Genomic DNA, 26,879 nt, shown 5'->3' on the forward strand with positions numbered 1-26,879 from the left:
AAAAGCAGTATTCCACTGTGGTCAGCACCTCCGTGAATGCCACAAGCAATCTCGTCTCATAGCTACTACGCATGGCGAGATCAATGTCGAATTGCTCTTGCCTTTTGTAATTTAAGGAATAACTCCACTGCCATTTGTGACATGTTGGTGAGAGCGAGCAGCATATTGGTCAACAGTGCAGGATCCATTACTGCAGACTGAAGAGGCAGAGCAGAGCGTGCAGTACACAAATCATTGAAAGATGGCAACAAATGTGGACGGTAGCACAGGGATTGCTGGGATCCAAAGCAATGCATCACGGGCTATTGGGACAGGTCCCAAGATGCCCCGTGACCCTCTCCACCTTCCCACAACTCTTAGCGGCAGAAGAAGAAGAGATGCTCTGTGGAATAGCTGCCCAGAGTGCACTGCTCCAAATACTGCTGCAAGTGTGAACACGCTATTACGCAGGCAGCGGACAGTGTGAACACACAACCGCGGTTTCCCTTCAGCACTTTGAGTGGCGCTCTAACTGCTGGCACTGTAACTCTACCAGCGCAGACATACCCTGAGATTAGAGATGTGATCTCCCTCCCTTTACTACCCCCCAAAAAAATCAGAAGTATAATTTAGATTGACATTTTTCTCTCTTTAAAGTCTTTTTAGTAGACATAAGCAGTATATGCAAATTGCTTAGCTTACATGTATACTTTCCATCACAAATTGTATTTTGCCCAGCAAATCACATTTATATGTTCCAGAAACCATTCTTACATTCTACGCACTTTTTTCCTAGAGGACAACTGATTCATATTGTCAAACAGTGGCAAACAGAGTAAGATCATTTAAAAAGACGTTTGCTTTTAGTTAAAAAAAGCTTTTAAAATAATCACAATACTTAAGGTTAAAATTAGTAAAGTATTTAATAAGCACAATGATAAACATGTTATGTTAGAACATTATGATTCTGAAAAACAGACATTCAACATCATTCTAGCTTCTCCTCACCGTGCACTGGAGAGGAACTGCAACATAATATACAAAACGTACTCTTCTGTAATTCCTAATATTTAGGCATAAATACGCATGTTGGTTTTAGTAATTAAAAAAAAAAACAAGGCGGCACTACTTTTTTAAATTTAACATAAACCAGGAAAGATAGCAGAAATTATGCTCCCACAGGGTCAATTACACTTCATTGCTTTACTTCTCACTTTGCTTCCAAACATCTTTGCTCTAACGCACACTATGGAATTTCAAGGGCATTTCCAGATGTGTTAGAATGCCAACTCAACATATTCTCAAAGTACTATGGCTGGATTACAGAAAAAAGACAAAAGCAGCTGATCAGCAAACCAGTGGGCAACAGAGAGCAAAGCAGAACCACTGGGCATTGGGCAAGGAGGAGGGGCTGGCCCCAAGATGCAGCAGCTCCCAGGGCAGCTGGAGGAGGCTGGAGGGTTTACAGCTGTTCCCATTCCGAGCCACCGCATCCCATGATCCATGGCTGCGGGGCACCCTGGAGTACTGGCCCCGCTGCAACCCCCAGGGATCAGGACTCGTGGTAGGTTATTGGGACCATCAAGGTAACGGCCAGGCCCATCCAGAGCCTCTGCCTGGCACTGGCAGCCCCCGAGCCCTTTCCTTGTTCCTGGGCAGGGGGTACCTGTGAGGCATGCCAGGGTGCTGGGTAGGTGACTGAGGCATGGCTGCTAGGTGACCAACTCAGGGCACTCAGCAGGCTGCTGAGCCGGAAGGTATCAGCAGGGGCTGGTTATGGCCCCTTCTCCCTCTCGCTGGCCTGGTCCCTGCTGAGGCAAGGGGCCATGTACACCCCCAGGGACCACTCTCCCTAATGGACCTGTGTTAACAGTGGGCTGTAGTGCTTATTGCAGCTGCACAGGTGGACCTCAAGGAAAAAAATGTTTGGGAACCCCTGAGCTACAGTACTCTCAGGGGAGAAAATAGTGTTTAAGTGTAATAACTTTTTTTTTTTTTTAATAACTAGATCTCTTCTATAAGAGATTGTTGCTAGAAACAAAGTATCTGGTCTGTACAACCAGACAGAGCCAGGGACTGCACATATCTCTGACAACTTCCGAGAGATCAGATTTTTGAAACTGACCAATCAGAAACCATGAACTTACAGAGCAGGATGAACTAAGCAATGAATAATTTATTTGCCAATATCCAATATCTAGATGCAGACTGGACCTGCAGTTCCAGAGGCAATTAATACAAAAACAGACAGGTCCAGTCACAGAATGTGTGCGCCAGATTGGCTAGAATGCCTACATCTGCTGGTGATAGTTTTAAGAGGAGTTCACAGAGCCAATGTGAAACTTCCATTACTCTATTTACCTTGTCTCTATCAGTCCTGGATAAAGCAAAAGACATAGTCTCGACATACAGTGCCCCGCTGGTGAGGTCACTCTCTCATCCCACTTTGGAGATTCAGAAGTTCCTGGAAACCTAAGAGGCAGTATGCCCCCATTCCCAGATCCTACTCCCATTCCTGTAACTCCTTCCCATCCAATATCCAAACTGACTGTGCCCTCAAATCCATCCTGCACTCACTCCCCTTCCCTTTGACCTTCCTTCCAAACATAAAAGATTTCTCTCCCTCAAGCTCCCACTGTAGCCTATTCCAACCTTATTCCTGACCCCATCTCAATATGTATTACAATCACTGCCTCTCAGAAAATCCTGTATTTCACTTGATCAGGAACGTGAATGGGGTTTGGTTATGCCCCTATTCCTACTGCTGCCTCCTGAATACACATAGCAGCCAATGGAAAGTTAAGCTGACTACACAGCAACATGAACTTTCTTGCTTAGCTACACCTGAACAATTTTTATATCTGCACAGTTCTGGAGTTGCAGCCTCACAATCTTGCATCCAGACCACACTCACAACCTTCCTCTTGAAGCACTCAAGCCCTTAAAGCCACTACCTTTGAAATTCCTCAAGATAGCCATCTTCCACTTTTGCCTCTAAATTGCCCCTAGTTGTTTTTGCCCATACAAACTTTTGAAATGAGGAAGGATCTGAAGAGAGCTAGACAGCCACATGATGCTCCAACCAGGCTCAGGACTCCTGGCTCAGGACTCCTGGCTCAGGACCTCCTAGTACTCAGGAGGTACTAGGAACCAGACAACCACTATGGGGAACCAACAAGCGCCTCAGAGACCTTCTGTCCCTAAGAAGCAGACACACAGGAATTGTTTCTGGGGCACACCACTACTACAAGGAACTCTCAGTTGTCAAGGGAATTACTGCAGAAGATTGTTGGTGCCCTATCCCCCAGAGAGACGCATTTAAAACTTAAAGAATCTATTGTCAGCTCTGTGCTCAAATAATCATCTCTTGAGGCAAACAAACTTGCTAATCACCACACAGTCTCTACTGGGGAAGAGATAATTGAGAAGTCTGTAGCAAGTAACTCATGAGTAGAAGGAAAACCTCAATACTCCATATACAAAACAACTTGGCATGTTATGGAGACTGCACTTGCTCTCCATTGTCAAAGATGTCCTCTTGGAAATGGACAAAGATCAAACACATGCAGATTCTATTAAATCCATCAAATACATTTGATATCATTGACATATCTGCAGACCCTGGCAGGAAAAGACTTACTGTATTTGCATTGAAGTTAATATTTTTCCCCCAAGGTGCAAATAGCAGTGTTGACAATTTGTCATCATCCCAACAGCTCCTTTGCACAGGCTGCTACTTCGTCAGCCCTCTTATTTGGTGTGTGGATAGAAGAGAAGAGACACTTTGGGATGCAGTTCAACAGTATGCCGATGATACTCAGTTCTGCATCTCTTTCCAGGCAGTGCAGTTGCAAGTTCACAAGACCCAGACTATCAATTTCCCAATATTCAGTTAAGACTAAAGTTTGAAGGTCCTGCTAGATGTAGCAGGAATTTCTGTGATCAAAAAATATCTCCTTATTTAAATTTGAGTGAAAGGTTGGATGTGACCTACCTTCCATGATCAATGGGCTTGGCTACACTTACAAATTTGCAGCGCTGCAGCAGGGTGTGAAAACACAACCTCTCCAGCGTTGCAAATTGCGGCGCTGCAAAGCGCCAGTGTGGTCAAAGCCACAGCACTGGGAGCCCGGCTCCCAGCGCTGTCCGTTATTCCCCACAGGGAGGTGGAGTACGGACAGCGCTGGGAGAGCTCTCTCCCAGCGCTGGCGCTTTGACTACACTTAGTGCTTCAAAGCGCTGCCGCGGCAGCGCTTTGAAGCGCTAAGTGTAGCCACAGCCAATGTTAGAAGGCTACGGGAAGCAACCATAGAGGATTGCAGAAGTTCATCAGCTACTTAGAGAGCTTCTTAGCTTTTTGTTACACAATTTTTCTGCTTGGAGGTTCTGGTGCATTCCTCAGTTACATCTAGATATTCAGATAGCAAGCAGATAAAGCACTCTTAATCCTCTAGGCCAGGAGCGGCCAACCTGTAGCTCCTTGTATAGGAACTGACTTCAGGGCTAGTTACAGGCACCAACTTCCCAATGTGCCCGGGGGTGCTCACTGCTCAACCCCTGTCTCTGCCACAGGCCCTGTCCTCACTCCACCCCTTCCCACCCCCTCCCCTGAGCCTGCAGTGCCCTTGCTTCTCCCCCACTCCCCCCCCCCCCGAGCCTCTTGCATGCCATGAAACAGCTGATTGGGAGGTGCGGGGAGGGTGGGGGGGCCTGATCGGCAGAACTGCCAGTGAGTGGGAGGCGCTGGGGGGGGGGGGGGGAGAGCTGATGTGGGGCTGCTGACATATTACTGTGGCTTTTTGGCAAAGTACATTGGTAAATTCTGGCTCCTTCTCAGGTTCAGGTTGGCCACTCCTGCCCTAGGCCCGTTTTTCCCCAAGATGCATCTTCCTTCAAGTTTCACTGGATCTCTCACCAGTTATCCAAGCCTCTACCATCTCCAGAATGGATTACTTTGAATCTGGGACTACACTTCAAGCCGAGCTGAACACTATCTGAAACAGCATATTCTTTGTGTCTACTTAAAGATACTTCTCTCAGGCAACATACTGTACTTGTGCTTCAGAGCTAAACTATTTTCTAAATAGTTTCCAGGTGCCACTCGAGATGTTGGTTTATATTTATAAAGCCCCTTGTGGTTTGAATCCTGTGCATTTTATAGACTACCTCTCTCTCCTTGTGTGGTAGCCATTTAACATTTGCTATTACCTAGAATACTGAAGTCAACAATCCCTAGACATTTTTGTTCAAGGGCTGGGAAGTTTTCATAGTGGAAAAAACCATTCACGATATCATTTATTCCCTGTTTTGGTCCAACAGTCAGAAAGCCCGCTGACCATTAGAGCACAAAGTAAGGCCGACCTATTTACTCAGTTTTTCTGAGGAGAGAGAGCTGAGTGGAGAAGTCTACGTTTTTGTTTGTTAGGTAGGATATTAATGACAATACTACATCAATCTGAATTTTTTATTCCATATTTTAAAGACTGAACTGTTCATGTGCCCAGGTTTTAGCACAGATGCATTACTTAGAAGTCTAGATAAATACTTACATTTACACTGAAATGAAAAGATGGGAAAATTCTAGGTACACAAAAGGTAGCTTAAGCATTAGTAGCTCTTTTTTAGATGTGATAAATAAGGCACCTATACGTTTAAAGATTCTGTTGTGGCTTTAAGAACCACAGTCTCACTTTGAGGCACTGACCTATGGAGACTCAAGCATTAAGAAATGCACCAGTGGCCCAGAGGGAGAAGTGGCACCTACACTTCGTTTTGACATGCGGGTGATTCAGATTCAATTCACCAGGCAGGGCAGAACTGAGATAGTGCCACCTTCACACCATTTTTGAAATATCTTTCATTATTGGTAGTACAAACACTGCACTGGCCCTTGAGTGTAAGGACTGAATTTATGCCTTCCAAGGCCAACCATTACCTGACCTTATGTGATCTGCCCTGGAGCTAGTTTCTATCCTTTTCAGCCCAAGGATAAAACATTTTTAAAAGGTTAAGGGTCCACACTCAGTACACCCTTCTCTGCCCTATTTCACTTCCTTTCCACTACTCTGGTGATGCAAAGGAAGCAGAAATCATTCATGTCAACAGCAGGGATTTCCCAGGGATGAGGCACATGTCTAGGTGTCAGGAAATACACCACTGACCAATACCACAGGGCCTTAGAGTAGGAAAAGCAGTAATTTCACAAACAAAGCTACATATGCAAAAACATGGCATTGATCTATAGCTATACAGTTTACAAGGAACACTATCAACTTGAGATACAGTCCATTTTTAAAACAGTTAGAGGTAGCTTCAGATATTATAATCAGACACTTTAGAAATGTATGGTTTTACAATCACATTTTCCTTCTCTTTTGTTTAAGAGGTTATCACAGAATCATAGATGATTGGGGCTGGAAGAGACCTCAGGAGGTTATCTCCCTATTGCAGTGTGAAAAGCTCAGGTTTTCTATTATCTGTATAAATCAAACTGAAAAAAGAAAAAGTGACTTCTCTATTTGTTACAGTAGCCTTAGGTACTACTTAGAATAATAGCAGGTAAAAATTTAGATTAGAGTGTGATGTAAGTTGGTGTCCTTTTGAATACTGAAGGAATTTGCTACTACATAGGTACAAACTTGCACTCTGAAATATTTGAATATCTTATTCAATTTCCTTCCCCATCCCCCCGAATTTAGCAAAGCATGTACTGCTCGTTATTTACATGCCAAATTTCATTTTTCATAATTTGAGTTAGACTTCACTTTAAAAAAAAAGTGTTAATTCTCAAAGAGAGGAAGTGTGTTTGCACACATTGCCTCCCACCTCGATGCCCCCAAAGAGAAAACAAGTAAAATTTCAACCTAAAAGTGAATGGTTTGGAAACTATAAAAGAGATGAGGAAAAAAAGAAAGGAGGAGACAATAATGGAAAGTGTTTTTGCAATTTTAACTGTATCTACAACCACTATAATACTGAAGATTACATTCATTTTATAGTTTCATGATCACAACACTAAAACTTGATCCTGATCAATAGGCATAAAAGCCTCATTCCATCAATTTAAAACATGCAGGTAGACTGCTGGGCCTGCACAGGGATGTCTACATTGGAGCTGGAAGCAAATCTACAAGCCCAGATAGACAGACTTCTGTTAGCATGCAAAAAACAGCTGTGCAGACATTGCGGCAGGAGTGAAGGCTCAGGCTAGCCAATCAAAGCTTCAGCCCTCCCTACCCCAACTCCAAGCTCAGGTGGCTAGTGCAAGCCTTCACCAGTGCTGCGACATCCATGCAACTATTTTAGAGTGCTAGTGTGAGCCCCACAAACTAAGTCTGTCTTTCCAGGCTGGAAGACTAACTCCCAGCTGCAGTGTAGACATATGCCATAGAGCCCCACTGAAGTCAACAAGGCTCTATGTGGCTCCAGCCAGCCATTAAATGTTGTAAATTGCAAGATCTGCACCAAAGTCTTTATTATTATTTCCCATTACACCCACAATACTGTGCAGGTGTTTTCTTTTGGGTGTGTTTTTATTTTATTATAAAGGCTTTAGTGTTGCTGTTTTTCTTTTACTACCTAAGGAAACATACACACTATCCAGCTTATATGCAGTTCTACAACAAACATTTGAGGCACATATAATGGGAGCTTGGCACTCATGTTTTTCCTTACTGAAGTTATTCCCTCCTAAGTTTTATTATGAATAAGGGCTAGAGCCCTGACCACGTTATGGAGGCATTTGAAATAAGGAAACTAATACCATGGTATTCCTTTAATTCTTAATAAATATTATGAAGACTGCATAATCATGCTGGTGATTGGATCCATCCAATAAAACATTTGGCTTTAAATACAATAATGGGAGAACAGACCCTTTTAGAACTAACAAAACAGTAGTACAGACAATTAAAATCCTTAAGTCACTAAGGCAGCTAAGACAATTTTCACCTGCTTTCTTGTTTAACTTTGTTATTTCAGATATCTGAGAAGTCTTAATGAATTACATAAAACATGGATAATTTAGTTAAGACTCTGAATGCTTTTTAACATTGTACTGATCAATGTTTTTGAACTTTTCATACCAGGGCTCAAATGCCCCAATCAGGACTGGCGGCTCATTCTGCTTGGCACCATAAAAAGCACAAAGATATGGCCCCTGCTTCAAAAAAGCTTACAATCTAATATTTTAAGTGACAGACAAGGAGAGGAAAAGATAAAAACTGTATTTGCTTGTAATATAAAAATGTGCAATTTTAAAATTCATAGACAAAATAAGTGCCAGTTACCTCCATCTGCCCATCAACTACACAATTACATGATTTCTTAAAAGTGTCGTGGCAGAAAGAAAAACTTCAGTGCACAGAAACAATGAAATCTAGTCTCCCACCAAATCAGATTTACTTGCCTTATTAGTATTAATGGCAATTAACCAGGTAAAGCAACTGTGCATCAGTGGGAGAACATATGCCTAGATTTTCATGCTCTTAAACTCTAGTTATTATTTTAAAGTAAAGAGGTAGCAGGACACAAATAATTGGAGGTCTGTTCAATATAATACAGGTAGTTTTATTCTGATTTTTTTTCTAGACAGATATGCAAGCAGAGGAACTACTTTTGACCATCACACTTGCAAATTTAAGGGTTTGCTTTCATAACGCACCTTCTTATCATAGAATCATAGACTCTCAGGGTTGGAAGGGACCTCAGGAGGTCATCTAGTCCAACCCCCTGCTCAAAGCAGGACCAAACCCAACTAAATCATCCCAGCCAGGGCTTTGTCAAGCCTGACCTCAAAAACCTCTAAGGAAGGATACTACAGCTGTGTCCGAATACCTGGTTAAGACAAAGTTCCCATTTACAGAATGGACCTTAACTGTATTCCATAACATGGCCAGAGCTTTAGCCTAGTTATGAAACCGTGTTAAGGTCTAGTCCACACTACAATACTACAAATTGGAACAATACTGTAACCAGGTCACAGATCAGCTGTGTTGGAATTGTAGCACAGACAGGCCCTTTGTTAGTTGAAAACTGAGGTGGGGGTTGGGGGGATGACAGATTGAGGAGTTTGGTCTCAGAGGTGGTCAATTTAACTACAGAATAGATATAAAATGGTCAAGACCAGTGCCAGCTTTCCAAAACTGCCGTAGCACACATATTTTACTCTTGACCTGGAGGGCTCACTTCTAGTGGCTGAAATGATAGTTTACTCCCTGACAATTCAATACTTTGCCTCTGCTGAGGGTACCAATAAAGGTGCCAATCAGAGCCAAACGTGATCCTTCTTTTTAAAAGCACCCATAAAGGTACATGAATTTGATCTGATTACTGTCTAATTTCCTCCAAAAAAAAAAAATTTTTTTTTCCAAAGAGTTACATATAACTTAGTTGTGTGCTTAAAAAATAAAACAAAAAAACACACTTTTGTTCTGGTAACAGAAGGATTATCTTAATCCTTCAATTTCATCTTGCAAAATTTGGAGCATAAGAAGGAGAGAAAATTCTCTGATTAAAAACCATTTTTGGACAGAACTGCGGTATGAAATTTAATCTCAGACTTATAGGGACACTATCAACTTTCACAAACACACTAACTCTTATGGACAATACTTTTTAAAACTATTCCTGTTTCAACACCCAACACTGCTGTAAAATATTAGAGAATAAATGTTCTTTTTGATTAACTGTATACTAAATGTCTTGCAAAGTTCACCAAGTAATCGGTTTCCCCTAATTGTGTGGGTCTTTTACACAATACAAGTGGGGACAAGGTGACAACTTTGGAAAGTGGTTGTAAAACCACAAAAATGGCCAGGGATACTTAGGTGCAGATGTAATACCTGAAGCTAGTTTAACTTTTTTTTAAAAAAACTGTATTTCAAACTGATGGTGTCCAATTAACATGGAATTATAATAGAAAGTTCAACAAATATGCTCAATAACATCGCTACTAAGCAATTTTGTAGTATTATTTAATAAACAAAGCACCTACCACTCTGGCTGCTCTTTCCTGAGATTCACACTTCCTGCAAAACCAAGGTCCAGTAGGTACTTGAACAATTCCATAGCAAGCTGTTTCAGACAAGATAAAATATTTTAGCAATCATAATACAGTACAATACAGTAATACTTTGTCTGTTATAACTTTTCATCAGCAGAGCTTGAAGCATTTTACAGAAAGGGTAAGTCTACTTCTGTGTGTAAAACATGTTATGCTCGACACACTGTCAGAACTACCTCTCAAGCTCATGGTCAAGTACAAGCTACTTGACCTTTAAGTTAATCAAAACAATTATTTTGCATAAAGTAAAACAAACTACAGCATACCTTACATTGTGGAAAAAATGAAAAACTGTTCAAATATAATAGATGTTTTACATGTAATATGTTTTGCTATTTAATTTAGGATAAAAAGACAGCTTTACAATAACAAACATCTGTCATTTGTAGTAAGTTTTAATATTTTTAAGAGAAAAGGTAATCATGCTAAAATAGAACATAGTTGGGGAAAAACTGTCACAAAAACCCAACATTTTAATTTCAATAAGATGACTTTTCCTGCACTCAAGTATTGCAGCAAGCATAAGGTATTCTGAAGACTAAATGTAGAAATAATATTTTGTCTGAAAAGGCAAGTGGAGCTACAAATATGACACATCTGAACTGAAGAATATCAAAACTGGATTTAAAGCCACAATACATTCTAAGGCCCCAATCCCTGAAACATTATACTTATAAATTACTTGCACACATAAGTAGTCCAACCAAGTTCAGAGTAAACTCTTGGGGGAAAGACCATTACAGTCCTGAATCTGAAAGATCTGCACATGTGGATCCCTATGCCCACATGCAGGGTTTACTGCATTCAGAGGGGCTCCATGTAGGTATAAAGGTCTGCCTGTCCAGATCACCTTACAGAATTGGGGTCTGTGTGTGTATGGTATATAACAAAAGAGGGTCCTATAAAAGGACCTGTTTATAGTTCAGATTTTAAATATGCAGAACAGTAAACTTAAAGTAATGGTTCTCATAGCACCATTAATTGTGTCCTCTTGGAACCTCAAGTACAGATGTGTGTATTTTGTATACTTTCATACATGCAACAAAGTCAAATTATGTTTTCCACAGGAACAATAATTTTGCATTTGACTTTCTACATTTAAGATCTCCAAGGCTGCATGAACCCAGTGGTTTGCATTTTGCTTTAAATGCCAGATTTTTTTAAATTCTAAATATGCAGTAAAGTACAAAGTAGTGATTAAAAAGTCACCTGACAAGTTAACTGCAAACAAAGGGGAGGAGTGGAGGAGGAATTACCAACTAGTAGAGTACTCTAAACACCTTGAGCATTACATTTTAACTTAGATGGGAAAAACAGTACATGCAATATAAAACATTGTCTTCTGATATACAAAACATGAAATTATCATCCCTCAAAACAAAACAAAAAAAAATTCAACCACTCTATTGCATAAGTCTATCCATATTCAGGTAATGATGAATCAGTTATCAAATTGTCACCTGCACTATTCAAGTATTAAAAACTAAAACATATTGGTCATCCCTTTCTTGATTTGTATATGCTAAAGTTCTGTAATATAGCCATAATAAAGAGAAAACATTTTGCTTTATTGTCCTACCGTAAACTAATATTGGCAAAGACAAGCACAGAGAGATACTCCCCCAAATAAAGAAATTCAGCATTGTGACTTGTTTGCATAGTCAAACAAATATACACTACAATGTTTGAAGTTTCAAAATATCATCAGAAGCAGTACAGCAAATCTGACAACCTTCCTGTTGAAGCCCTTTCTCAGTATGTACAATTGGAAACTGGCAATGGACAGTGCAGAGGCACATAGCATATAGTATAAGGAAGTGAATGATAGGGACAATTCAGGGACAGGGCTTGGCAAGTCAGGTCCAGATCCATCACAGTTAGGCAGAGACTAAAGTGGCATATCTTACATTTCAAATTAGCAAAGATATATTTGCATCTGGATCTTGAACATCACTTCTGTGCATTAACAAATTAAAAGATTGTTTATTGTTCAATACATGACTTCCTTATGCTTATACCTTTGTTACTGCTAGACAAAGTTTCTTCAAGATTGTTAGGAGCACTTATCTTCTTAGAGGATTAAATCATTGGTAAGTTTTAAAGAAGCTTTTTTTGAACTAGACAAGAAAAACAGGTATCTGAGAAGTCTGATAAAAAAAAATTATTCTTGGATTTCACAGATAGCCAAATAATTTAAAATCAAACTTCCAAAAAAAAGGAGATGTTTAATTCATAGACTAATAAGTAGTATGAAAATATTCAGCCCCAAAAGGGTATTTGGACAGTTATAAGCACCTTTGAAAAAAGTCTGTTATAATGGAAGTGCCTCCTCCTCTACCAGTTCCACAACGTCAACTGTCAAGATGTGCATCATTTTTATTAACATACACTCAAAATATACTACACCTGTAATACAATAGATCTAAGTCAGTAATTCTTCCTTTTCTGCAACCACCACAATAGTGTTTGACCTCAAAAACTTCCTTCCATGTTTGGATTTGAATAACCATGGCTGCAATACAGTTATAGCCAACTTCAGAGTCCCTGTCTACATTAGGGGCATTTTCCAAAACTTTTCCCATATTGCTAACACTAGTTTAGCTCCACAGGCAATAGAGATGTTGAGAATCAACATAGAAGGGCTACTACCACCTTTTTAAACACTATCATATGATCCCACTCAGAGGACCATATTTAAGAACCTAAGACTCCCAAGGTTACCAACACTTATGAAGCTGAACTGGTGTTAGCAAAGGTAGGATACATTTTTTTTTTAAATTTATTCAGTTTGTCATAAGTGACTGCCTTCTCCTTCTGAAAACAAATACTATTTATGTTCTGGTCATTCTTTTCTTATTCTAAACCACATCAAAACAAAAACTCAAAATCCTGATCTAAGCATGACTACAGACAAACTGGGATACCTTTCAACATCAATTTCACTCTGAAGACAGGGCAACCCTGAATCAAAAACAGACTCATTACATAAGCTGCTTTTCAGCCGCCATTCACCTCATGACACCAAGTTCTCTACAAGGTGCAATTTCATTCCTTTGCAGTTCTATCTGGCTTGCCCCAGCTTTCATTTTACGAACTGGGAAATAAGTTTCACAAATACAAGGTATATCTAACCCAATGTAACAAACAATTTCAGATATTCAGACTAATGATCTGGATATAAGACTCCAGCTTCTCCACTGTTCTGACTTGTTGAACATATTAAAAAAACATCAGAGGAAAGAGTGTTTATTTTAGATGCAGTCAGCCTGCTGCTGGTGGAAAGAGAAACTACTAACTGCCACTAGTTCCTTATTTCTGACCTTCATTTAGAAATTATGATCATTTTGTTCCTTTTCTAGTTGGGTGAAAATAACACAATCCAGTCTCTCTCCCTTGTCACAAAGAAAAGGCAATGCAATGACAGCAGCAAAGTAATCACACATATAAACTGTGCGCTATGGCCTCTGAGCTGGACATCAACCAATCTCTTTCTCCACTAATCCAAGCAAATCCAACTCCAGTGAGTAATACCAGCCCCTCCGCCATCAAAACCACCAAAACCGGAAGTCTCCACATCTACCAGATACTATGAGCCAAATGACATTCAGGGAAGGAGCAACAAGAGGGTGAGGCAATATATTTTATTGGACCAACTTCTGTTGTTGAGAGACAAGCATCTGAGCTTACATAGAGAAGCTCTTCTTCAAGGAAAGGAGCTCTGTGTAAGCTTGCGAGCTTGCCTCTTTCTCCAAGAGAAGGTGGTCCACTAAAAGATATTACTTCACCCCTTTTATCTCTCTAATATCCCGGAACCAACAGAGCTACAACAACACTGCAAACTTTCAGGGAAAGAAGCAAGCAGAGGAGGCAATCATAACAGGCGAGTCTCCATTTGCAGACGCCTCCCAGCCTCTCCTGTCCGGGTTTCCCTCAGACAGGTGTCTAATTTGGGGGAGAGGAAACGGGGATGGTCTCCGGGGCGGCCCAGGGCAGCTGATGTGGCAGGGGCACGTATTCGGGGAACAGGAGGGAGCCGTTCTGGAAGGAAGAGGTGCAGGTTGTGTTAGGAGGGGATGGATGTGCCGTGAGAGCAGCGGGGGGAGGGCTGGTTTCAGGAAGAAATGGTAAAAGAAGCTGTGGGAAACCGGGGTTGAGAGGGAGGCAGGCAGGAGGGAGGGAGGGAGGTTTGGGAGGCTGTTGAGGGGAGGGCAGGTCAGGAAGGGGTGCAGGGCACAGGGTGTGCGGCAGGGGAGGGTCTCAAGTGGGCGAGAGGTAGCCGGAGGCAGGAGACTATCTACAGGCCGGGCCCGGGCACTCAACTCACTCACCTTGATGCACTGCGACACTGCAGCCGTGCCCGTCGCAGTAAACCAGCGGGTTCTCGGCCCAGCCCCTCTCGTCGGAGCACACGCAGCAGCCGCCGATCATCTCCTTCATGCTATTGGAGAACTCGCCCTCCAGTGACACAGGCAGCAGCAGGGGTTCGCTGGAGACCATCTAAGGGTAAAAACACCGTCAACACCGCACACTGCAGCGCCCCTGCCTCTCTCCCTCCCCCGGCCGGGGCTCCCCCTCAGGCACTCAGCCGCCACCGCCGCCGCCGCCGCCACAGCAGTGATTTGGGACGCATGTCCGCGGGCCGAGTCTCTCCTCGCCCCCACCCGGGCTGTATCAGTGAGTCAGTCAGGAACGCACACAGAGGCAGCACACTGAGGAGGACAGCAGTCTGCAGGCAGCCCAGCAAGGCCCGCGCGCAGGCGCGCTGTAGCTCTCCGTGGAGAAGGCCTGGGTCCGGGTTACCTCGCGGTGCCTCATGGGCCGACAGGAGAACGTGAGCAACGGCGGAGTTCTGACCCTCCAACGGTTCTAACCAATACCCAGACAGAGCGTGCGCGAGCCAGAGGCTGGCTCAGAGAAGGGAGGGCCGCCCCCATCGCCTGCGCGTGTGTGAGAGGGAGCGAGCGCGCGCGAGCGAGCCGGAAGACTCCAGCGTCAATGGCACCTGATGTGCGAGCTGCCCGGGCTAGGCTGCGTGGGGGCGCTGCTCCAGCACAGAGAGCGGCAGCTCGGGCCTGCCTGGGGCCCTGAGGGACACCCTCCCCCGCCAGGGCAGCCAGCCCCTCACCGTTGGAGCAAGGGCCCAACACACCACCGCCTGGCACGTCTGAGTCGGGTGTTATCCATGTTATCTGTGCAATGACCTGTGTGTAGCCGCAGGCCAGCCTCCTTGCAGGCACGTGGGGGTTTTCAGACCTGCCTATAAAGGCTCATACTGGTGGGGCTGTGGCTCACCGGAGCCGTTTTACCTGCCCCTTGCTGTGACTGCTGCACTATAATACATTGCCGCTCCACGTCCAACCCCCCAAATCTTGTTACTATCTTGTTGCTGTCCTCAGTTATGACTGCAGGAGTCATTCCTACTGCCACTGTAGTGTACCATCCCACCCCCATCCACACACTGTGCTCTCTTGTTTCTTCCCCCCTTAGTGTGACTAATTAACTAATACAAATAATAAATTATCGTTATTAATCCTGATCGTTCGCTGTAATGTGGCTGCACCCTAGGTTGGCAGTTAGTGCCACATTGTGAAAGTGATGTTGAATAGAAGCTATGACAGGCACCAGACACTACAGGCCCTACACAAAAACAGTTCTTGAGCAGAACTCTTCTCTAAATTTACTTAAAGGTAGTTTATTCTTTGCCAGATTTGTTTTGTTTTTAATGTAAATTCATTTGCTGTCTTTCTCAAAAAGCAGAGAGAAACTGTGGGGGAGGGGTGGAGGAGGTGGTCAGCAGAGAGGAAAATCTCAGGCTTTTCAATTCTCCATTGTAAGCAGGTATGGCTGTAGCAGAAGGAACTAATTGTGGTGGTTGACAATGTAGAGAGATTAAACACAGCCTTGCAAAATTCTGCTCCCTCACTTGCCCTAGGGCCAGTAATAATTTTCTTTCTTTTTTTCCCAGTAAAATATCACTGATTTATTTTCATTATCATGCTAAAGGGCAGGCAAGAAGAATTTGTACATTGGCCTGGTAAATTTTCATGATGATTTTGTAAGGCTGCCTTAGTAACATTTTGGAGTTTATTTAAATAAATATTACTGAATTATATGTATTGTTCAAAGTGTTGTTACCAGTACCCAGAAATTGTGGGGTTGGATGCATTTTATAAATTGCTAAATAAATAATAAAACCTCTGCACATATGCATGGTTTGAGAAGAGCTGCTGTGTGGAAGGGGAGGAGGGATGTGCACAACTCTAGCCCCTTGGGATATCTGAGTATGCAATGCAGTTTGTGCGCAGGATATCTTAGGTCAGGCTCTTTCTCTCCTACAAAGTTTTAAATGAAATTATTTAGATAGAGGAGGAAGAACTGGGGGGAGGGGAAAAGGAGTGGTGAAGGTCATTTCCTACATAGATAGGCCCTAGCTAAACATTTTGATTAACATAAGACTATTTAAATCTGTAATCTTCTGACAATTCCTTCAAAAACATATATAGTAATATATAGAGATTAGAATTTTGTTCTTAAAAAGAGGATGCCATAAAATATTGGGAATTTAATATAGTTTAGCTTGTGTAAAATCACCCAGTATCTTCCCTTCAAAACAAAAGAACTATAACAACAGTTAGAATAAAAGTTAGAATGTAGAACTGATTACATGACATATTGGCAAGACAATTTTGATTGCTTTTTGGGCTGGTAAAATAATCTGAAAATTGCAGGTGCACACCAGCTACTTTGTTTGAGAATAAAGGAATTAATATCCTGAAGTTCTAAAAACCCACAAATTATTTGAAGCTGAGAGATACAGTGTCCCAGGCCCTCTTCATTCCTGTCAGGACAATGACATCTAATTTAAACCGCATCCCCAATTATTTTGTTAAACCTGACAAGAATAAAATAATGGTATAAAAGCAAAATTTTCTTAATGTCCCTGATTGGTAATATTAGAAAATAAATATCTATGTCTTTTTATGATAATATAGTGAACATACTATGGTTTTGGGAATTAACATATCCATGCTTGAAAAACTTATATTCCAACTAAAAATTAGAAACAATGTTTTCTCCTAGTTTGTTAGCAATTTGGAAAGTTTTCCTAACAAGGTAACTGTATTTTAAGATACTCATTTTGTAATTTATTCTTTTAAAAATAAGTGTTACAATCCATAGATCTTTCTCCATGTAATATTAGTTATCTTAAGATTTGGCCCTTCATAAAACTGAAAGCTGTCACAAAAGAAAATCATAATGCAACAACTGTCAAAGATTTCACCAAGAATATATTTTGTAATTATACTTTGAAATGTGTGAAATTTTATCTATACAGTACATTAACACAATGTAATGCCACTTCAGTACTGATCAATCTGAAAATTTCCTTTCGTAAAAATGCAGTCAAACTTTGATCCTCTAAATTATTTAATAAAAAATTGCTTATTTTTAATTGATTGTAGTTTAGTTCCTTTGATGGAATGAAAATTAAATAGGCTGAAAGAGACTCCATGATCAGTACCTTATGGCAGTGTGTAATATTTGATGGCAAAATTTAGATAACCTCTTGATAGTTCTGCAAAACAATCATTTGGAGGAGACCTTTGAAATGCAAAAGAGAAGAAATGCATTACCACAAAATAAGTACTGCAAGTAGTGTGCCTGTAACAAGCTATGGGATCAGCAAGTAAAATCTTGTAACATATATTTTATGAGTCTAGTGATTAATAAGCACTGACATGATACAGGGGGGTGATTTTCTTTTGGAAAAATAAGTCAGTCCTTAAAATGATTTATATACATATATGTGGGATTATAATAATTAAAAAGGAAAGTAATTCAATGAATACGAATTAATCATTTAAAATTTAACTTGTGTGCAAGGGGTGGATACAATTGTTTTACTAAGGTGTCTAGAAAACATTAAATTTAACATAGTAACATTATGAGAAAATGGGTACAATATAAGATTATACATTTTTCTGTATTATTTTTATATTTTATATTTCTCAAATAATTTGTTTATTTTTATCTCCAGAGGAGAATGGGAATTGTACTTAGAAACTGGCAATTCTTTAAAAAAAGGTTTAAGATATTATTCAAGAAAATGTTAAACAGCTTCTTCAGTGATTAAATGTATTATTGTGCAGCACTCCAGGCTCACTGACAAAATAAGAAAAGTACTCATATTTTTGATTACCAATTAGCAATTTCCTGTAACAGTTCTAAAATATCATTTTAAAACATTTTCTTTAAATCTTGCTAAACATTCTTAAGGCATACAAAAACATATCCTGTGTTTGCTCAGTGAAAGAAGGCCCTTTGTTGTTTAATCATTTGACAGAAATACAGCATATAAAAATTTAAGCAGGTGCAATATTCTGAAGATTCCTTAGATATAAAAATCTGAGGAATAGCACACAAAGCAAAGAAATGCATTCATCCTATATGCTATTTTCAAAAACAAGAGATAAATGTAGGAGTTCTGTTTCTGGACTTCTAGGTAGGAGAATTGTCTTCTTTACAGAAAGTAAGTCTTTCCTAGAAATTTTAGACTGTATTTTTTAATTGAGACTATATTCAAAGAGCTTTCATCTTTACCTGTGTGCAAAGGGATGTGATGTACAACAAAACACATGTAATTAAAAACAAGAATAATTACAATAACCTGACATTCAATAGGTAGGTTACTATTGTTCATATTTTTCTACGTAAAATACATCAGAAGTTTTGTTTGCCTTCTGTTTACATGTGTTAACATCACAAATAGCCTTAATCAAAATAAATGTTAATCATGGCTGTTTGCTTATTCCTAGGAAAAAAGCAGCAAAACGGTCACTCTACAATTGTAGAGAGTATGTGACTCTTGAGTTCTGACCTTTGCACATAGTGTGTTTTAAATGGCAGATTGGCTTGGATCCAACCAATTTAGCCATGTTCAATTATGAGAGACATAGTATATCTATGAAATCCATATTAAAAATATGTATCTAGTCTTTGCTGTATGTTTGCTTATAAGTTATACCGCTAAAAAGTATAGTTTTCTATTTTCTTCAATACATTAATACCGATTATCAAACTAGTACATGTTATTCAACCAGTACATATTTTTTAATAATTAAAATGTTTTAATATGAATTCACCTCTTATCTAGTGGTTTGTATCTTATACAGTTATAGATTATACAAGTATAGGTAATAATATCTAAGACTGTGTCTGATGTATGCTCTGAATATTGTTTCTTCTAATTTATTGTGCTATTGCCATTTGTGTGAACATAAGTATCATTTTTAATGTTTTAGAATGGCAGTATTATTTCACTGTTCCTTAAAACTAATGTTTAAAAGCATTAATTTTATTGTTTTTAATTGCACTATCACCTTTGGAGACTTCTGGCAAATTCTATTTAACTAGTAGCAATGAATGAAATAGGTGGTTTTCAAGTATTGCTTCTGTTACTAATGTTGACATTTAAATGTTAATTCTAATCTGAGGTTTACTGTAAACATGAAGCAAGTTTTTTTCCTTGAATGAACAATCTTAAACCAAAATTCCAAGTAAAGGAATTGTAACACGGAATCTTTTGATCGTGGTGCTTAGTTCCTGCTAAAAGATTTAACATTCCCAAAGTGATATAGGTTACATATTTTAATTTAGCAATTAATGTATAATTCTCCACATTAAAAGTGTATTTACATGTTAACCACATTGTTATGTGAGTCAGGTCAAAATAATAATTACAGAATATTACAAAAGATGTGAAATAAACTTCCAGCAAACCACACTGAATATTAATGCTGTGCTAATCCTTGAAAAGCTGGGTTAGCAAACTCTGGAATTTAGATATGTGATTTAAATGCAATGCACAGCTTTTCTTTAGATAAGACTAATATCCACTGTAAAGTTTGGGATTTTTTGTGATGTATTTATTAATATATTGGATTTTTTTAAGAAGTAAATTTACATAGTCATTCCTAAAACAAACCTTAAATTGTCTTTATGCATGCATATCTGTGTAGAATTTCTTAAATTAGCATTTTTCTACTAAAGCAATATCTTATATTTTTATTTTTTGTGTTATGATTAGTAGTGTAATTTTAATATCAAGGGTCACATTTCCTTTATTTCCACTTAAGAGTTACATTTATATTATAATTAATACAAGAAATGACATGCTGAGTTTCTAATCAAGTGTCTGATATAAAACTATTTTAAGATGGATGTGTATAAATTAAATCCATATATGCAGTTTCAAGATAATGGGGTGGGAAAGAGAAAAGTTGGTTTTGTTATATACTAAAGCAACTTCGAGTAAATGAACCACATTCGTGGGCTGTATAAATGATATTAGCCTAGTTTACCAAGTACCATTTGGACAAAACAATGTTACTTTTTTATTTAAAGTGTTTTCTTCTCAATAAGGGGCCATCACCTCTCAATCTCAAAAACACGCCCAAGAATATGTTAATTAATTGTATTGTGTCCCTGAAATAAAGAGGTTGCCAAATGCAATTAAAAAAAAAGCCCATAGATCAATGAGCTATGTTCCCACTGCTAGTTGCTAAAAGTAATTTCGATTTTGGATTTGTAGATGCACACACATTTCTTCTATGTATGGGGTTTTATCATTAAAAACTTTCTGATAACAAGTGTAACGTGACCACATAGGGTGTATCTTGGGAAGCTTAACATTCCTAGCGAATTAAGCGCGCAAGCCTCAGATCACTTTTTGTCAATCTTACTATGGTACTTCAGAGTTGGAATGTGGGTAATTTTTATATCATGGCACTTCCCCAATTAAAAACAACAACAATGATCCTTTGTGAAAGGAGGACTATATTAAATACGTCAACATATTCCATACAAGACAAGTACAATATAAAGAACATCGAAGAGTGGCCAGAATGATGTTCCCCTGACTATTTTAATTTTTTTCTTTCAACGAGATAATTTTGAATCCACAATATGCAATATAGATTAACTAAAACAATATGATCGCACGTAATTTCATTTTAAATTACATTTTCTCAAGTTATGTTCACATTCTGAAAATTACCAAACAGCATTTGAGAGTAAACACGTTTCAACTGAGAAAATAATCGGAGGTTTTAAATATTTTAAGCCAATTTAATTAGCATTTTTTCTTGTGAAATATTATTTGCATCTTAAACCTTCAAACGATTTTAAGGACTTCTACCATAAATATAATTGTTCTTTTATTAAACGATTGCATCCCACAAAAGACTGCAACTTTACAAAGAGTGAAGGAAAACGAACAGCAAAAACAAGTTCTGGATATACTTTTAAACAACTTAAACGCGACTACAAAGTTAAACGCCCACATTTCCAAGCAGGGGAGAAAAGTCAGTTAACATCTAGCTGACAATAATTCCTATTTATAAACATCTGTTAACTTCTTCGTCTTGTAGTTAAAAACTTTTGTCAAATGTTAGTTTCGTGGTGGTGTGTATATGCAATATGGAATAAGACGTCAATTCTAATTTGCTAAAATAAAATTTCAAGCCCAGTGAAACAATTTACTGAAACCAATCGCTCTTTTTTTGTAGAAGGAATTTGTGCAAAACTACTTAAAGGTTTATCCAGAAATTATCATTTTTCCTAATAAATATATGGGACTCCCACACTGCTTAATTTTTTCACTAACGTGGAATGCACAAAGATTATTTTTGCTTTAAATAATATCGCACTTGTTGGAAATTTTCTTTCATATCAAGTTAGTTAACTGTTTTGATTTAATGTAGAGTGAAAAGCTCAGGTCTGGATGGAGTGCTGAAATCATTTATTTCTAAACAAGTTTTTGAAAAACATTAAAGCAAAGTATACTTTTCCTGAAAAGCACTAATTTTTATTTTTTTAAACTGAACAAACACGCAGCTAGCATTTGAAGAAATTGCTGGCTTCATTGTGTTTATATTAAATGCAAAATAAGATAAATCTTAATTTTTATACATAAAACATTCAAAAGTGTTATTTTCAAAATTCTATTTGACTGTATTTATTATTCCAAATCCCGTGGTTCTGAAAGCTGCTTTTCTCCGAGTTTCTCTAGGAAGTCCTGTTCTAAAATCCACTCACAAACGTTCTTTCTACGTATAATTCCAGTCCTATGGTGGGGTTTTTACCTTTTGTGTACCATGTAAGTTACAGCCTCACTGGAGCATCCCTCAGTGAATAGCACTTTTAAATAATCCTCTCTACTTATTTACCAGTTGTCTTGTTAGAAACCCCTCAGTTGCTGAGTAGGATATAATACAAACTTGCGCCATAACCCAACTGTGTTTGGAGCTAACATAAAATGCTGTGCAGCGGGAGCTCGTCTCCTTCCCTCGCTCTGGCAGGACAAGCCCAGCCAGCACAAGCCCAGCCAGCTGAAAACAGCGCGAAGAAGGCGGCCTGTGAACAATGGGAGCGGCTGGAGGAAAAGGAACCTAAATTACACTTCCTCTCGCTCACTGCAGCCCTCTCGAGCCCGTCCGCCCGAGTCACTCATTCACTGCACCGTCTCCGGGCCGCCTACCCCGCGCGCTCACTGCAGCAACCTTCCCCAAGCCCGCCCGCTTGCATTTCCTGCCTCAACCGTTGTAGCCTGCCCCACTCGCTCTCTGCAGCCCCTTTTCTTCCTCACTAACTGCTCTCTTCAGGAGCCCACTCCACTCCCATGGTGCAGTGTCTTGCTAGTCAATCTCTCCATGACGGCCGTTAATGCTGCCTCCATGAGCCCACCCCACTCTCTGGCTGTTAAACTGACTAGTATTTTCCCTTTGCTCGCCCTGCTTGCTACAATCCTCTGCTTGCCCTCTTGACCAACGCACAAGCCTAAGAGTTAGCCCTCCTTTTGTTGAGGACACCCACAGAGTTACTCTATCAGCTGTTCACCCTCAATGTAAAGTATTTTAAAAGAAGAGTGGGAGATTATTTAGCTGGCCTGCAGCCAACTGTTCTCCAGATCCTAGCCTGGGTTCAGGGTTCCAATTATGCTGAGCTGCAAGGATCCTGCCAACTCCATTTGTTACACTGACCTTCCCCCAGCTGGCCTCAATTCTGTGTATTTTCTCACATAGCATGAGCACTGCCAGCAGGAGAGGAGGAAGCACTGCAGCGGGTGGGTTAAATGCAGTGCTTTCTTCTTCCCTTCAGGGGACAGTGCTGTACACCAGACTGGTCAGCGTTGTTCTCCTCCCTGACCCCAAAATCCTCTCTTCCACGCTGCAGTAACTGGAAGGAGGAAGAGGAAAATGGGGGGAAATCAAGAGAAAGGATACAAAGGAGAAGGGAAAGGAGACATACCCTCTGCAAAACCGTCCATTTGGATGTTCTATATGGCCTTAATTTCTTTCTGAAAAGTTGACAGGCATTCACTGTAGCCTCCCCAAACCTGGTTATTTCACTCCTTCACTGCAGCCTGCCAGTTCCACTAAAATACTCGCTGCAGCTCGCCTCAAGGACCCTCCAGCTCCACTCATTCACTCAAATGCAGCCTTTCTGAAACGAGGTAGCCCGGTCTTCGCGGGAGCATTTTGATTTGTTTCCCCACTCGCTCAGTCCAGCTAGCCCAAGCCCATCGCCTCTCTCACCCAAAACAGCCTTATTGAACCAGCCTTTTCCTCTCTGCAGTCTCTTGCCGAACCTCGAGCGCCTTAGCTTTTCTGCTATGACTCCTTCCTCACAGTTAAAATCATTAAGTGCGGCAGATACGACTCTTCTCTCAACTAAACACGGCTCCTGTTAAACTATTAATGTCCATTCTTCCAATTTTAATAGTCAACCTAGATGTAAGGATTGCTTTTTTGGGGAGGGGGGATTAATTCCATGTAATTATGTTTTAATCAGCTTCTTTCTCACTTTAACTTTGTATATAGATCAAACGTTTCACACATTAATCGGAAAATGTACCTAGCCAACACTAATTATTTGAAGAGTTTATTACAGAAATGTAATAAAACATGTTCCTTTTTAATCTGATTTGTATTGGGGGGTTTATAATTACATTTGTTTTAATCCCCTTTATCTCCTATATTTTGTTAGTTAAAATCTGCTTATAACAATTCAGATGTTTCTCTCCGGTATGTTAAAACATTTTTAATGGAAAGAGATCAGCACTTGGGACAAAATTTAGCGCAAAAAATTAGGGAGGATCGGGCTTAACTACATATTAGGGTTTAACTGACAAATATTTATATTTGGGTGATTTGCTTAATGTCACATTTGATTCTGCACCTATTTCCTGAACGCTCAAGACAAGGTACTTTAAAATTTGAGACATTCATGTTTGCCAATAATATTCAACAGGCAACACTAAGTCCAACTCTTCCTCCCTGGCTATATTTCTTCTCCTACACATGTATGTGAGTATCCAATTCCTCTGAATCTAAACTCGGCCTAAACTCCTTTTCTGCTATATTCGGTGAGGGTAAAAAAAAATCTTTCTTCCCCTCCACTTTGTGTTCATCAATTATTTCACCGCAGGGGCAGTCCAAGTTCTGCTACAACCTTCTCCCCCAATACACCCCCCCCCTTTTGAATTATTGTTTCTCTGGAAGTTGCCCTCTTTCCCTCCTGGTGTCTTCTAAAAAGCTGCTATTTGGGGGACTGTCCCTGATCTTGGCCCCCTCACCATGTGTATAATGCCTTTAAACTCATTGGAATAACCTTCTCTCTAGAGTTTCCCCTCCATCTCCCATTACGTTGTAGCCTAGAGAGGCTCTATTCGGGGCGGGAAGATACTCCAGTTCCTGTTCCAAGCACATGTATCACTCCTTTAAACTCCTTGGAGCCATTTCACCCTGTAGGGGTTAAACTTAAGGTATCCCAAATCTTGCTGCCTCTACATGCCGTCCCAGTCATTGAAACACATGTTTTCTGAGCTCCCAACATTATTCGGGGCCATGATGGGGCTGCTTTAAATTGTGCCAATTCCACGTGTCCACTTTAAACTTATGTGAGAGACCACCCCGCCCCCCCCCCCCCCGATTCTGTAGTCTGCCTCATCGGATCCCTCCGCCAGGTTTTATATGTTACTAATATACTGCTTGGGGCCATGGCAGGAGTACCCCCAAATCCTGCTGCAGGAGCCCTCTTCAAACTGATCTACGCAGCCCTGCCCTCCTTAGGCTCAGCCCCGGGCTCTGTTCGGGCTGCTGCCGCCCGGGCGCTGGGCTGCGCTCTGGGTGTGTGACTTCCGGAGAGCCCAATGGCGGGGCGATTACGACAGGCTCGAGCTCGGCACGAGCGCGGCCGGCGTGAGGAATTGTGGGTAAAACAGTGCCCGAGCGGCAAAAGGAAACGCTGAGATAAGGGGGTGGGGGTGGGGAGGTGAAAGGTCAGCCGCCGGGAGCCCCCGCGCTCTGCGCCCAAGTAGTGAATGGAGGGAGCAGTAGCGCTCGCAGCGTTGCGCATTGTTATGTGGACGCACATTCCAGGGGGCTCCTTGCGCATCACACCCCCAACTTTTTTTTCCAGGGGGAGAGGCTGCCAACAATGCATTAAATTTGCTTAACAACAAGTCGGGGTTGTTTTCCTCTCTCTCCTCCCATGCCGGTGTCCCTGACAATACAGCAAAGCAGGAATATAAACACCAAGCGTGTCTCCACTGCAAGAGGGGCAGGGAGTGCAACGGAGGCTTCTGCTTAGGCAATCTCTTTTCTACTTTGGAGCTATGTCTTCTCTGTCTGATCCGCGTGCTTTGCTTTGGGGGTGGGGGGAGGGAAGGTGTTTGTCTTCGCCACAACCCCACCCAGTGTGGCAGCTCAATATAATTATGTCTTATGCAGGGGTTTGCTACTAACACCGACTGGCAAAAATGCAAGACTTTTGCTGCTCAGCCGAATGTGAATTATATTTGTTTGCATATAACCCCACCCCCACTGCCTCTATCCTTGCAGGAATTTATTTGATTTATTTATACGAAAGTTTTGTTTTCACCCGTTTCCCTTCTTACTTCTCTAATCAGCACGGAGATCATTACTGGGAACACAGTTTAAAACCCTTTTAATCGTTGTTTTTTTTTTAAGTCCCACAAACTATAGTCTCTCTTGGGGGAGCACTGAAATCCTAAGAAAGGTTCCTATCCACGCTCATACAAACTACACTTTGATCGCTCTTGGTTTTGGGGAGACTATCTGAGGAGTTTTAGATCCATGAAATTAACAACTTCTGCTTAATCGTGGCTGCTGTTACTGCTATTGTGAGGATCTTTACCGGTAAACATGTTTTAATTTACATTGCTGCGCAACTTTCTAATAATTTCTTAAACCCAAACCCTCCTACACAGTTTCTAAAGGCAAAGTTAAGCGAGTCCACCCTCAGCCCCTCACAATAAGCTTGAAATGGAGGAAGAAAATGTAAAGAGTTCGAATGGAGAAGTGGTGCCCTTTGTTCTTTCATTGTTTCTCCACGAACTGGCGGATACAAGGACAAACGCTTACCTTCTTTCCTTTTTGCTCCAAAAACCAGACGTTCCCATCAGCCTTCAAATACACAATCCACCTTAGGAGTGACTACAACTATCGGGAGAGTTTGTATTCCATTATTTTTCGCTCTCTGCCTTTTTTAGTGTAAGATTAAGTTGCCGAGCACGTTGTTGCAAGCTGTAGCCCCTCGCCTTAGTGAATGGTCACGTTCAGGACCCTCCAAGTCCATCCTAATTCTGCCAGTAGAATCGAGGGCATTGGAGGTCTAAACTTTTAAAAAGGAAAGGGCCTACAACTATCTAGAAAATCTGTAAATACACTCAGCCTTTCCACTACATTCTGCTCCAATTAAAAAGAAATAAATATTTCACCCATGAACATTTAAGAAGTCTAAATTCAGCAGTGTT

General features: G+C 40.6%; 1 protein-coding gene across 5 annotated transcripts in view; it reads right to left on the minus strand.

Moving 5' to 3' along the window:
• Window positions 1–15,240, minus strand: part of MLLT10 (MLLT10 histone lysine methyltransferase DOT1L cofactor) — a 271,019-nt gene extending 255,779 nt beyond the window's left edge. For 2 of the 5 annotated variants that reach the window (XM_039523896.1, XM_039523895.1), the window contains exons 1-3: window positions 14,738–14,866; window positions 14,371–14,539; window positions 9,974–10,053 (exon numbers count right to left, since the gene is read on the minus strand). In XM_039523896.1, coding sequence (XP_039379830.1) covers window positions 9,974–10,053; window positions 14,371–14,539; window positions 14,738–14,857 — 369 coding nt within the window. In that variant the 5' untranslated portion in view covers window positions 14,858–14,866. Of the gene's footprint in view, window positions 1–9,973; window positions 10,054–14,370; window positions 14,540–14,737; window positions 14,904–15,167 lie in introns of those variants that run through there. The other 3 variants (XM_039523898.1, XM_039523897.1, XM_039523900.1) reach the window with 3 other exon arrangements.
• Between the last annotated feature and the right edge of the window lie 11,639 nt (window positions 15,241–26,879).

Source organism: Mauremys reevesii, linkage group 2 (assembly GCF_016161935.1).
Source record: "Mauremys reevesii isolate NIE-2019 linkage group 2, ASM1616193v1, whole genome shotgun sequence".
Lineage (NCBI taxonomy): Eukaryota > Metazoa > Chordata > Testudines > Geoemydidae > Mauremys > Mauremys reevesii.